This window comes from Peromyscus californicus, unplaced genomic scaffold (assembly GCF_007827085.1).
Source record: "Peromyscus californicus insignis strain IS unplaced genomic scaffold, ASM782708v3 Scaffold_22__1_contigs__length_63687245, whole genome shotgun sequence".
Lineage (NCBI taxonomy): Eukaryota > Metazoa > Chordata > Mammalia > Rodentia > Cricetidae > Peromyscus > Peromyscus californicus.
In genome coordinates this window covers 17,852,102-17,866,664 of record NW_026294525.1, presented here as the reverse complement: position 1 = coordinate 17,866,664, position 14,563 = coordinate 17,852,102, and the positions used below count along the sequence as shown (strand labels likewise).

The 14,563-nt window shown below is 47.0% G+C and overlaps 1 protein-coding gene across 3 annotated transcripts in view; it reads left to right on the top strand.

Moving 5' to 3' along the window:
• Sash1 (SAM and SH3 domain containing 1) overlaps window positions 1–14,563 on the top strand; it is a 175,123-nt gene that overhangs the window by 78,533 nt on the left and 82,027 nt on the right. For 2 of the 3 annotated variants that reach the window (XM_052750997.1, XM_052750999.1), the window contains exons 3-4: window positions 109–159; window positions 278–327. In XM_052750997.1, coding sequence (XP_052606957.1) covers window positions 109–159; window positions 278–327 — 101 coding nt within the window. The remainder of the gene's footprint in view (window positions 1–108; window positions 160–277; window positions 328–14,563) is intronic. The other variant, XM_052750998.1, reaches the window with a different exon arrangement.

Here is a 14,563-nt window from a genome sequence, read left to right as displayed (position 1 = left end):
AGAGGAGTGCTTCCCAAATCCTCCCATCTCTTCTTACATATCTATTTATCTTTCTGTGTGTGTGCCACGTTTGGGAGTCTCATCAAGGCTGCATCTGTTCTGTTTTAGGAGAAACCCAACGCCGGCCCCACGTCACTTCAGCTGCGGTCCCAGCTCGAAGTAAGCACAGCGACTTTCATCATCTGGTTTGGCTTCTGCCTCTTCTCTCAAGTGATATTCTGTAGGAACGAGACACCGTTGTCGCTTACTGACGCTGAGAACCTTCTCTCTCTTTTAGGAGTCCCTTGGCTTCTGCAGCGCCGTGTCAACACCAGAAGTGGAAAGAAAGTAAGTTACCCTCCCGCCCCAGTCTGAGCTACCGGGGAGGCGTCTGGGCTGGAGTGGGAGGTGATAGTCTTTAACGTGTTCTGGGTGGTACGTCTGCCGTTGGTGGGCTTTGCAGGCCAGCTGGGGATGCCTGCGGCTTTTCAAGAGAGCCGTTAATTTTGCATAGCTAGTCGTGAGGGGGTCCCCAATAAATGCCTGGAGCTTGAGGGACAGGGCAGCTAAACCAGCTGGGATAGGCTTTTCATCTTTGACCTTTGCTTTTAGTAGAGGATGAAAAAAAGCACGAAGGAGCCAAGTAGAAAAATAAAAATACATTCTAACGAAAGCAGTGACTTTGAAAGGTCTCCCCCGTACCTCGTATGGGCATGCTACCTCAAAACAAGCATGTGATGCATGTGTGAGAAGCTGGCACTCATGCATGAACCTTTTCTGTTAAAGGGATATTTTTGTTTTCTTGTCCTCACTTAGGCGCTGTAATGTCTGTTCTCATAAAAGATAATGCTGGGTTTTATATTTTCAGTGTTTCTTTTAGACAACTTCAAAAACCAAAACCAAATATCTTTATCTACCGGTTTGCCCCCTTTCTACTCTGTTCCCTTGTAATCATGCTAGAACGTTTTCCATGTGATTTTTTTTTTTTTCTGAAGTAAAGAAATTTAAAGAAAGCCCACATCTCTAAGCAGACACTTCCTCTGGCCCAGAGCCACTTGTCCTGTCTTGTGCCAAGAGAGGCAGAGAAGTGGTTTAGGAACGAAGTATTTTAGGAATGAGAAGCACACGCTGGGCAAGTGTGTGTGTACTTTACAGCCCCCTCGGCCTAATCCGGCCACGTGTGTGCTGCTGGCAGAGACAGCATCGAGGCGTGAATGTCGCTTTATCAGAAAGCTGCAGCTCTGAACGAACCTAAAGGGGCTGAGTAGGTTTGGGTCAAGACTAAAAATAATATCATTAGGACCAAAGAGCCAATGAAAAGCAAGGGTTGGGAGACAGACGCACACACTGTGTAAGAATCTCTTGGTTGAGTGGACTTGGATCCTGCCAGGATCCTCCTCTTGTTGAGGCTGAAGTAGGCCATGGGTGTATGTGGACACTGACTTGGAACATGGGCCGTGCTGAGGTGCTGGAGAAGCATTGAGAACATGGGCTGTGGATTCTCTTGACCTGCTGTATCACTTGGGTGTGATGGAGGCAGAGAGCTCAGGTGTTCCTTCAGCATCTGAGTCCTCCAGGAAATGAGAGGGGGAAGCGACTCACCGAGTTAGGGTTAGCCTTGGTTAAGCTGGGCATTCCTTTCCCTCAGTGGTGGCGAGTCATGTTTTCCGTGTTTGTATCCTTTCCTTGGAAATATGGTGGGACTTCTGTGGCCCGGGGGAGGCTGATGGACTCCTCAGAGGCTAATAAAAGAATTGGCACCATACCTACTGTTGACAACCCCTCCACCCCATCTCCCCCCCATCTACCATTTTGCCTCTGTTCTTTTAATTGGTTCAGGTTTAAGTATTTTTTCTAAACATTCTGAAAATTTTAAAATATTTTATTCACTTCCCTAGTAATGGTTCTTGAAAATTATAGCATTCTTTTTTAACCTCAAAACAAAGCTTCCATACTCCGAATCAGCATTTACTGATGTGTGTATGCTCTTTTGTTCTCTCTCTCTGGGGCACACACACACACACACACACACACACACACACACACACACACACACAGTTGCTGAACCATTTGAAAGTGAGTTGCACACATCGCAGCCTGAAACCCTTGAGTCTTTGGCACGCATTTCTTAAGGACAAAGACACACACACTCTGACGGAACCACAGGGGATTTATTGAGAAGAAAACTTACAGTGAGTTCTTCTGACTTGCAGTTCAGCTTTCTTCTTTGTCCTGATGCTGAGACATTTATGTTTTTTCAATCGAGCACTTAAAAAATTACTCATGGCATTTTCATGCATTGTCTGAAAGGGTTTCTTAGTCTCTTGTAAACTTGCTTTTTTTTTTTTTTTGAGTAGACTAGTTTTTTTTTATGTTAGGGCTTTCTTGTTTCTTTTCTTCTCCACAGTCATTACGTCAGGAGGCTCATGATGCCTGCTAATCCCATGATTGGAGATAATGAATTTTGATGATCTGTTTCTCATGGTATCTGTCAGGCTTTCCTCTGGGAAATAATGCTTTTCTCTGGGTAACAAACAAATATTCTGTGGGGAGAATATCTGAGACTTGAGCACGCTCTGCCCCTCATCAAACTTTGACCAGGGTTTTAGATCCAGCAGTTCCTCCTGAGTCAATTTTTAACACAGTGGCCATAAAGTAGAAAAACACGCATTAGTTGATAATTATTTTTTGATTAAAATCTTCTAAGAGGTTTCAGGTTTCGCCTTGTCTTCAAAGATGAGTGATCACTCCGAAATGTCTAAGTCGGATATAGTTAGAACAGATTTAATGCACGGTTTACTTTGAAAAGTTATTCTTTGGGCTTTCGGGTGCGGATATGTTCAACTGGAAAATCCCTGGATGCCTCCTACCCTCACACCGACTGGCAGTTTGCAGTTGCTTGTTGAGGCTGGGGAAGATGGCCTGGCAAACCCGTTGGTTGTGTCTGGTTAGTGTCCGCTGAGTGTCTGCCAACTAAAATACCAGTCTGACTCAGAGTGTTGCTTTATGGGCAGAAAATTCTGCTTTTTATTTGGCATGTAAGAGATCTTACTAGACAAAGGGAGACATGTCCTACGACAGCCTTCCCGTGGGGGACAGAGGCTCAGGGGCCACAGGCAACTTAAAGACCAAGATCAGCTGACTCTGGCTCCTGCCTTCTGGATCCAATGACCCCCCAGTTGTTGTTGGGGCCAGAGCTCACATGCTTCCCACCTGGCTGCCCCAGGTAAAAGCTTTGCTAAGACAGGGATCTAGCATGGATTATGATACAAGGTCTGTTTCTTAAAAACACATTACTTCTTCCAGTGGTACTTAACACTTACCAGGGTTTAAAGTCTTAAGTTCCAGGAAGTTAGCTTGGACCAAGGGTGGTGAGTGAGTCTATCATGAAGAGGACAAGGAGTGAGGAGTACTGGCACTCTTGCTTGGCACCACATTCCTTGGTGCTCCTGTCTAGTTTGGAGGTAAGCGTCTAGGCTCCCTGCACAACATAGAATCAAAGGGATATACAGTAGGAAGGTAGGTCAGTGGGAAGAGAAACTGGATCCTCCTGCCCCGTCACCCCTGTGACAAACACCCTCATTCATCCTGATTTTCAGCCAGGTGGTGTTTGTCTTATTTTTGTTTGTGGCACTGGTGATTAGACATGGGACCTTGTGTGGCATGTGCTAGAGCAGATCTGTCCCTGAGCTGCATGGCCAGCCACATGTTCCTACACTCCTGCCATAGGTTTTCATTGAGAAGATAATCGAGGAATCGAGGAAGCTTTCATCTGACTGAGTCTTTAATTTTTACAACTATCCACATTACCTATTGATGAAATGTAGTGTCCACATCCTGGCCCTGATCTTGGATTGGTGTCTGCTACTGTGAGGGTTGAACATGAGCCAAATTTCTTGTTAGTAGCTCTTCACAAAGATATCTGGAAGGAAAAGCCTTTTCTTCTTTCCTTTTATTTTTCTTGGCTAGGAAAGATCTTTTATACCTATCAGGAATTAGGTTAAGTGTGAGTATCAGGAAGCCTGACACACTGTGACATAAAGAAATGCCACTTTTATTGGATCCATTTTCTTTCCATTCATATACTTAGGACTGGCCCTATGACTCAACCGGCTTCTGGAAGCCAGGCTGTGGTTTCTGGTTTTGTTTTCTTTCTTTTATAAGAGCTGTGAGGGAGGGTCATCATGACCTCAAAGTGGCTGCTACATCTTCGAGGCAAGGAGTGGAAATACAGTGAAAGGGGGGTGGGGATGGCAGAAGCATGCCTTTAAGAACGTTTACCCAGAACCCCTCCTGACCCTATTCCTGATTCTTCTCTTTGTTTCTTCATGTGGCTACTGTTTTCCAAGCACCGACTTGGTATGGAGGGCATGCAGACTTCTGGGCACTAAGATGTAGCAATGCCAGAACAGGTAGCTCACATTTGAAGGGAGAGAGTTTTAGAAAAAGGATCACACCTTTCATCGTTTAAATGGTGGGGTGTGGACAAAAGCAGAGTGTTGGATGGGTCCAGGCCCTCACTTTGGTAGCAGGTAGATTTAAATGTGTTGCAAAGAGACCCCATAATGTGTTTCAGCTGCCATGAATCAATGACTCCTACCTCTCCACTGTGATAGGCTGAGACTCTCTGAAACCATGAGAGAAAGTACCCCTCTCCCCGCAAAAAAGCCGTTATTCAATTGCTGAATCACAAGAGAGTTTCAATAGCTGAACCCACTTTTGCCCTGAACAAATGTCACTCTTAAGAGGGAGAGTTGTTGTTTGGTGGGAAATTAGCACTTCCCATAAGAGCTGATATTTCATTTGTGTTATATACACATATATAAGACTGATCTGAAAAAGAGCCAGATGCCTGACAGGTAATGCCAGAATTTTCTATTCAATATGTTCAAGGAAGCCATGAAGCCAGCAGTCTCTGGGGCCCATCTGGTTTTGTTTTTTGTTTTTTGCTTTTTAATTTTTATTGTTGTAGAGGTGTTTTGTTGGTTGTTTTTTTTTTTTTTTTTTACTCTTTTTACTCTTTGGTCTTTGGGGTCCTGCCCCCCAGCTTCCAAATAAATACACAGAGAATTATTCTTACTTATGAATGCCCAGCCTCACCTTGGCTTGTTTCTAGCCAGCTTTCCTTAACTTAAATTATCCTGTCTACCTTTTGCCTCTGGGCTTTTCCCATTCTCTTACTTCTATAAATCTTACTCTTACTCCGTGGCTTGCTGTGTAGCTGGGTGACTGACTCCTTCCTTCTTTCCATGATATCTCCTTCTATTTATCCTCTCTGCCTGCCAGCCCAACGTATTTCTCTCTCCTGCGTCACTATTGGCCGTTTAGCTCTTTATTAGACCATCAGGTGTTTTGGACAGGCAAAGGAACACAGCTTCACAGAGTTAAACAAATGCAACACATCTTTGCATCATTAAACAAATGTTCCACAGCATAAACAAATGTAACACATCTTCAACTAATGTTCCACAACAGTGTTTTCATAGAGATCGTTCATATGGGTTGCAAACTGGAAAAGAAAAAAAAAAAGAATATGAGCTTTAGGGTTTATCATCTAGCAAGAGTGCTTCCGGGTACTTGATATACATTCAGTACTGTGAGTGCCTCACTGTGAGGCTTTGTCCGTTACGGTCCCTTAATTTGCAGACACAGGAAGTGAAGCTCAGAGAGGCCATTTAAGTTGCTCAAAGCTACACAGCCGCTGAGTATCAGGACCCAGATTTGATCCCAACTAAAGTAGCCAAGCTTCTGGCCACAGCACTGTAATTCCAAACTGTCTGCAATTGTACTGCTTCAGCATATCCAGAGGGTAGGAGGTAGGGGTTGTGATGATCAATCATCAGTTGTCAACTTGACTGGATGTAGATCACCATGGAAACACACCTCTGCGTGTCTATCGGGTGCTTTAAAAAGGCACCGTCCCAGGGACTGGAATCCCAATCTGAATATCCAGGTGGGTAGTAGTATTCAGCCCACTCTGCTTCCTGGATGAGGACACATGTGACTGGCCACCTCATGTTCCCTCCTTCATGCTTTCCCCACCATGGACTGGATCCCTTGAGCCTTGAATCATAGTAAATCTTTCTTGTCTTCTTGCTTCCCGTCAGGTGTTGGGTCACAATGAGAAAAGTAAGGAAGGTGGAGTCAGATGGGTTCATCAGCGTTAGATAAATACCAGTTAAAACCTTTATTCTTCTGCTCTTGGAAACCGGGGCCAGGTTGACGCTCCCCGTGATCTAACCTGAGCCTCAGTCATCTATTTATCTACCGAAGCAGGAACGTCTAAAATAAATTGCAGAACTTCACCGTTGCCAGTATTTATAACTTGTTTCTTACTACGCCTTTCACCAGAGTTGAACGTTCGTTGATTTAGTTTCACCCTTTTCCATCCCGAGGACTACACTTGAGCTGTTTTATGGCCAGCGAAAGTCCAGATATATAGGGCAGCAGAGAAGGCAGAGAAATAAAGGGAGCCAAAAGCAGTAGAGCGGGTTCTGTGGTTAGAATACAGTTGGTGATCAATGCATGCCCTGTTCACACACGTGCGGGGCTCAGCACTGCTCTCCTGCCTCATCTGGCAGCTGAAGACTCTTGTTAGTGCGTCAGACTCCTCCTACCACCCCTAACCCCGCTCCCCCGGCCCCCCACATGCTCAGGAAACTGTCTCCTCCTTTTCTCTTTCCTCTTTATCTTCCTGTCTTCAGGAAGCCCCTACCTGAGTTCTTGCTCAGGGCCCGACTCTCCCTGCTCCCTACACCTCCAGCTCTGTTTCCCTCGTTCCCTTTGAACCCCGTGTCCCATATCCTGTCCTCCTCCCACTCGGCCACCTCAGGGCCTGCCACCTGCTCCCCAGGCAGGTTTCTCAGGCAGGTCCAGTCCCGTGGCATGCTTAGCATCTGAACTGGCTGTGCGACCACGTGGGATGCTCCCCTGCGTAAGATACTTTGGCGTCACTGGGACCAAATATCCCACAGAAGCAGTTTAAGGAGGAGTTTATTTTGGCATATGGTTCAGGGGATTCAGGCCACCCCGTGTGGAGGGCACTGTGGCAGCGTCAGTTCCTCGCCCTGGCAGTGAGACTATGAGGTTGCTGGCCACATCCTGGTAGCTGAGCAGGAACCAAAGCACTCCAGCTGGAAGTCGGGGAGCAGACTGAAGCCTCCAAGGTCGGTTCCTGGTGATCCCACTTGCATCCTCCACGCTTCCTTTCTCAAGGGTTCCATAACCCGCCAACACAGCCCCGCTAGCCAGGAACGACATGTTCAAACACATGGTTCAAATCACCGCTTCCTTTTTCATCTTCATTACGTGAGCAAGCTCCGTCCAACCTCAGCAATGGGCTTGCTTACCTGTCGAGGTCTTTCTGGATCCAGCCTTGAGACGAGCCAGTTATTCCTATAGTAGTCACTTAATTGTCTTTTATTTCTTCATGTTTCATGAGCTCTTTGAAGGAGATACCATTTTTTTTTGAGACTACGTAGCTTGCCTAAGGTCCCAGAGCTGGATTCAAACCTGTCAATCCAGTCGTAGGGTCCCTTTGTCCATCGGGGAGGGGTGACCTGCCTGGTTCCAGACTCTTGAGTTTGGATTCAGGCACTCCCTTAGCAGCTCTGCAATCCTGGGGCCAGTTCCTGACTAAATGGGATGTAATTATAGTAATTACCTCACTTAGTAAGCTATCTAACACACAGTGAGTACTCTGTAATCTTATCTATCACTATTATGTGTCTAATATGGCTCAAGTTCATGCCCTTGCCCATGGCTCTGGTGACTTATATTCTTGAACCTCGCATGAGTCAGCCTGGCTGGAGCTCTAAGGCTTTCTCCTTCTCTGCCTCTTCCTTGGTGCTCAGGGCCCATTCAATGCTTACCTCAAGCTCACTCCCTGACCTGGGTTCTTTGAAATAGGACAATGGCAATGGATTGTTCCCAGACACAGAATTACTGTCTAGAAGACCCCTCTTGGTCTTATTATTACCCAGCCTGAATCGGTGTCTCCCCAACTGACAGAGCATATGAAGACATGCTTTCTGCCTGAGAATATTAACACTAAAAGGTCACTTTAAAAACCATTTAGTGGGGAGAGTAGTGGCTTCCACCAATCTCCCATCTGTTTCTAAAGACTGTTCCCCTGCCCTGCCCGATTCCATGCTGCAGTCCGGTTCAAACCTCCTTGCATTTTCGACCTCTTTAAGCAGAAACAGTGGATTCCTTGTAAAGGTACAATATCTAGAAACACAATGGAAAATGCCATCGTTACTGAATTCTTCTAACTTCTGAAAGAAGCAGTTGTTGGGGGAAGTGCTTTTATCTTACCTTTGGTGATTCCTTTATTGAGTTGTGATTCATATGCCTTGTCCTTCTTCCATGAAAAGGACACAGTAAGGGACTGTAGAGCACTCCTGTGTGGCCCTGGGTTTGATTGGCAACACTTGATTTGCACACAGGCAAACAAGAGTACAGTTCAACTAGTTTTCAGTATGTTCAGAGTTTCACAGACATCCGCATCATCAGGTTTACAGCTTGTACTTATTCCTTTGTGTATGACCATATGGTCTTCTGTGTATCTACTACTGACGGGTGGCATTTACATCCTTCCCACTGGTTTTTTTTTTTTTTTTTTGACTTTGTGAAGAATGCTGCTGTAGACGCCTGTGTGCACATATGTGTTCTTGTCTTTATCTGCTTAAGATCTAGTACACATACAATACAGTGTGTTCACAGAAGGGGAAAATAGTGTCTCGTGTAGTCACAGTTAATTGTCATCAGTAGCACACTCATCCATCTTACACCATTTCACACCTCAGAAGAAACTTGATGCCCTATAGCTGTGACAGTCCTATGGATGTCAAAACCCTAAGCAATCATCCTTCTGCTCTCTCTATACATTTGTAGCCTTACCATATAAACAGAGAGGAAATGTACTTTTGAAAGAAAATTTGGTATGTTATAGTGCACCATTAAGAATAGACCCTTGTATCCGATTCTTGGTAACTTTTGTATCCAACTTTTTTGAAACATGGAAGAAATCATTCTCTTTGTAGTAAATTGTTTCTCTATAGGCTTGTTTCTGGGCTTGGGTCTATCTAGGAGAGGGGCTGAGAATGCATCCATCTTTGCATGTTCCCTAAGGACAGGGTCTGTAGTCTGATGTCACTTTGATTTTCCTCCTACGTGACTAGGTTCTGGCTCTAGAATACCTTCCTAGATGGAATTCCCACGTGGAGGGGTTGTTTGTCCTCAGAAGTAGAACCGATTCACTAAAAAGAATTGATGAGGTTCTGAGATTGCTAGGAAATCCAGGTCAAGCCATGTCCTTTGGAGCTGAGACTAATGCATCCTGTCTCTATATCCTGTTTGTGACAGGGATGTGGGGTGAGATGGACCACCAGTGTTCCCATGGGGCATAGGCCTGCATGTTCCAGGCCTGGGTTTGCGTCTGTGTGAGGAAGGGAGGAAGTCATGTGGGGGGCTGTGCCTTCGAAGAAGTGAATCAGTTATCCTGCCTGTCTGAAGATGGGCTAACCTTCCTGCAGGCTTCCTGTCCTGGGAGGTGGGCACAGTACCACAGAGAGAATCAGGGCAGTCCCGGCCATCATGATCTGGTCCTGGAACTATAGTTCGGTGTAGGGTGTATAGACAGAACTGCAAAGTTGGGTTCAGGAAATAACTCTGCTGGACCAAAAGCCACCTCTTATTGTATACACTATATGTTCTTTTGCCTTAATCGGTTTATTAATTAACATCTATGTTGAGGCCAGGGGCACAAGGACAAGGGCCTGTCCAGGAGCTGGAGTTTGAGTGAAGGCCCCTCCGTGACTCATCAAGGCCCTTCGCCACTCTGGGCTCGCCCTTGTACACGTCCACCTTACTGGGCTAAGAGGTCTCGGAGGCTCTCTACCTCAGGCACCTTCCATTTGCTGACATCAACACAGGGGTCACTTGGGGTTTGCCTGTGTTGTTGGTATGAGTGCCAGCGCCCAACAGAATCTGTACCCGCACTTCGGCTTTGCCAGTCATGTGATCAGAAACAATGGATTTAAATTCTCTCAGCTTTGGGCTCCTAATAGATGAACCAGGCACAGTAACAGGCTGTCATACACCACGGGCTGTCATACACCTGGCACAGTGCCTAGCCTGTCCCCTCACCTCAAGGGGCTGTGCTGCGCCTGGCAGAGGCCTGTCAGGGTGTCTGTCCTTAGTTTCCCGGATGGGGCCATATGCAGACCTAATCGATGGCAACCATCACTTGGTCACCCCACATGACTCTTAGTCTCCTTTTCAATGTCACGAGTTGGGGGAGCAGCTAAGGAACAACAGCCATTTTCATGGAGCCCATGCGGTCGGTGTGTTGAAGTCCATGCTTGTGTGTTTATCTGCGTCCACATGTGTGCACGCCATTGCAGGGCATATTTGAGGGGCTCAACATTCCTGAGTGCAGGGGCTGGGGCCAGGCAACAGCTGCGTCCCCAGTGTGCTCTGCCTCAGCTGTTCTCTACTGAGAAGGCTGTTACCCTTCATTCTGTCTGGTGAGTGAGCTCCAGCTGGCCTAACCTCAGCTGGAGGCCGCGTGCCTGGGCGGGCGGCTTCCTGCAAGGTGGCAGGCTGTGTGTGTGCCGCGATTGTCAAGGCTGTTTATCACATGGAGGTGACTGCTTTGTGCCTGCCTGCCTGCCTGAGAAGTGAAGAGAATATTGGGTCAGTGCTGAAGGAGGGGAGAAACGGAGCATCTATATGCAGGCTACAAGCAGAATACAAGGGACTTGCCTGGAATTTACCAAGGGATCCATGTGTATCTGTTTTCTTTTTAATATTCATTAATTTTTATTTTACGTGTATGAGTGTTTTGCCTGTATGTAGGTAAGTACACAGCACACTTTCCTGCTTCCTGTGGTGGCCATAGGATCCCCTAGAATTGGGGTCACAGATGGTTGTGAGTCACTATGTGAGTGCTGGGAACGAAAGCCAGGTCCTCTGCAAGAGCAGTAAGTGCTCTTAGCTGCTGAGCCATCTTCTCCAGCCCGCTCCCCCCGACCCCCTAACATCTTTTTAAACTGCTAACAAATCTATAAAGTGGATGGATGGGATTTTATAGTTAAGGAAACCAAGGTTCAGAACGATTAAATGATAGCTAAGACCACAAGGCCTGGGCTGGGAAGATCAGAATCTCATATCCGGGTCTGGTTGTCTGCAGGCGGCAGGGCTTTTCTTAGACACCTCGCCACCTGGAGAATAAAAGAGTAATATTCTTTGGAGAGACCCCTGATGGGCTAGGCAGCTAATAAGACTTAATTTAATAAGCACTTATCACATTTCTGGCTGAAACACAAACTCACTAGATCCTGGTAATAGAAGGGTAGAAACAAACCGTGCTAAGGCCGTGGAAAAACCATCATGGGAGAGGAGCCTTGGAAAGGAGAGAGGCCTTGTGGGGATGGGCATTGAAGGTTGTGTAACTTAGGGCCTCAGTGAAGTTGCATTTTCAAACTGGGTAAGGACTTTCTTTATTCTGGGATCTGACCTTGTACGTTTGTAGGGGCTGGTTCCACAGTCTGGGTGAGGCTGTTCCTCCAATGTCAGTCAGCGGAGCAGTGATCAGTACTCTAGTTTTTTAAAAGGTTCCATGTAGAGCGGGCAGAGCAAGACAGATGGCAGCCAGCCAGAATGGGTGGAACGATAGCATCTCTCAACATCCCCAAGCAAACCTTTAAATCCATCCTCGCAGAGGATCAGAAGGAGTTATTGCTATCCCTCTTCAACATGCCATGAGTCTGTGAGTCAACACCAACATGAGTGACACAGACCACTTGCTGTCCCATGCTGCCCAAATCCCAAGGGAAAAGCAGTGACATCCGCTGTCTACTACTCCTGGTCTTCATGCCTGTGCTGACCTTGAAGCACAGAAAGTGGCCACCTCCACTTCTGCCCTCTACACCTCACTGAAAATGCTACTGTGGTCCACACCGGGATCCATGCAGGGAAGAGGATTCTGGGAGCCGTGATGCAGGTGATCTATGCTAGCATACTTCATGTCCAGCACAGGTTCCTAAGGAGTGAGCCAAAACCTTTCTACAGGTTTTCTCAGCAGATTAGAGAGGACGTGCATCCCAAGCAGAAGACAGAGACCAGCAAGGGTGCTTGGGGACAGTGGCATGATGGTAGGCTATGCGGCCCTCATCTGGCTCTTGGCAGGTCTTCAGAAGGTTGCACAGGAGTGTGGGAAGGACCATTATTGGTGTGAGATGGGTGTCTGATGGCTTCAGGGAGGCCAGAGCATCTTTTTAATCATCTCTGACGGTCTACTGGTTCATTCTGTTGTCCTGTCTTTAAGGAGTGCCTCCTGTGCCCTGGGAATACGCAAGGTCAAAGTGTATTCTTGTGAATAGCCTTGTCCAGATGAGAGCAGACAGACAGGAGACTACTAGGAGTGGCCTGGCCGCTTGTGATTGGGGTTGTTCAGCATCCCATTCTTGACTGAAAAACAACAACAAAATCTTACTACACTGTTGCTTGGTTTCCTTTAGAGATGCGGGGATAGGATGGGGCAAAAGATGAGAAAGAATAGAACTGAGGCTGTCTGTCTCTGTTTGGATGCGGCCATTCTTTCATCCATATCCACACCCGGGAACCACCTGGAGTAGAAAAGACAGCCCGCAGGCCCGATGGAGTCCTCGCTGGCTGTGAAGCCCTGGAGACTGGAGCGTTGCCGTAGATTGCTAGGCATCCAGTTGGGTTTTCATGAAACGCTACCCAATCCAGAGTCTTCTCACCCAGATGTAAGGGCTCTGTTTCTCAAATACAGGCAGAGTTTGGGGGGGGGGGGCAGGCAGGCAGCCAGCTGACGCTGAGAGACCCTATGTTCATGATGACCCTGGCAGAGCTTCCTGGCATACTGGTCATGGCTAGCAGGTGCCGATGCGGTTGCTTTGGATAAAACCACAGGCTCAGAAGTGGGTGGCATGTGAAGGCAAAGTAAAGCCAGCCTGCGGATGAGATACGAGGGGTAGTGCCAACTGCCCAGTGGATTTTTTTTTTTTTTTTAATGCAGAGGGCATGAGGGGTCTGACGAAGATAATGCTGAGGAATTTCAAAATGAGATACGATAAGACAGGGGAGCTTGGGTTCCCATTTTCATTGTGTTTATAATGCGCTTACAGATGTCATCACCCACCCGTGTCTGTCCAAGAATTTAAAGTGTCCCGAGAGAAAACAAAGCTCAGTGGTTCTGCCCAGTCACCATGGAAGGAAGGGACCCAGATTCAGGTCACCACATTGTTCACGCTGCCTGGGGAGAGAAGTAGGGCGGGCAGGCAGGCAGGCAGGCGGCTCCCACGGTGGTGTCCAGGAGCGCCTCTAGCTAGGAGAGGAAGGGTCCTTCATACTCAGAGTTCTCTGACTTTGACCTTCCGAGGCAGCCTCCCCAGCCTCCCCACCCCCTCCTGTCCCCGGAGCAGGTGACAGAAGAATGGCTCCTCAACCCCCTGTCCCTGCTGGGGCTGCCGCCGGCACAAGCAGCCAGTGTGGTCAGCAGGCTTGGGTGATGGTGAATGAGAGCTGCTGTTTGTTGCCACTGAGAAAGTTCTGACCCGCTTCCCCGAGCCGTTACCATGGCAACGCCAGGAGGAGATAATTGAATGGAGCCTCTTTCTTCCTCTCATCCTCTCTCCTCCCCACTCCCGAGGCTGGACCTGGTAAAGACGGCCTCCTGAGGCCTGCCGTGTCTCCGTAGGGTATAACAGCCTTGTGAAGAATGCCGGCTCCCCTCACCTGGGATCCATTACCCAGTGTTCTCATGGCCCAGAGTCCTGGCAGTCCATTTGTACACCAGGTCTGCAGGCCTACCTGCCCGACAGCTGCTTGGTCTCCAGAGCTGAATGCCGAGGTGGCCTCCAAGCTCCATCCCAGGCTTCCTTACTGGGAAACTTCGTTGGGGGACAATTAAATAAATAAATAAATAAATAAATAAATAAATAAATAAATAACACATACTCAGAAACTTTTCAAGCAGAACTAGAGGGAAGAATAATTTTGTTTCATAAACAGAATGAATAGCAACTATGTAACTGTTAGCCAGAGCGGTTTCCTTGTTCCTTTTTGTTTTGTTTGAGTTTTGCAGCGTGGGCATCACACGGAGCTTCCCTCATCACACGGAGCCTCCCGCACACTGGGCAAATGCTCTGCCCCTAAGCTATATCCCCAAGCCTTAAAGGTTTTGTTTGTTTGTTTGTTTTTGTTTTCTTCTTAGACTATTCAGGCTCATATAAAGTTACTAATATTCCTTTACTTTTGTGAAAAGTAGATTTTGTGGTGAAAAGAATGCACCAACCTTATTTTGTTTAATTTCTTTCTATTTTGCTTTAGACAAAACTAATGATTCTTAAGACATAAAAACCTAAATAAAAGTTGAAGTTCATAGGGAAGCTGTAAAATGAAGGCACTGAGGTTGACTGGGCGCAGTAATCAGAGCGAACAAGATATTCAAGGTTCTTTTCAATTCTCTTCATGCAATTCTTTATTTGTGTGCCTGTTGAGGAGTCATCGAAAGCCATGGTTTGAGGCTGGGGAGATGGCTTAGCAGTTAGGA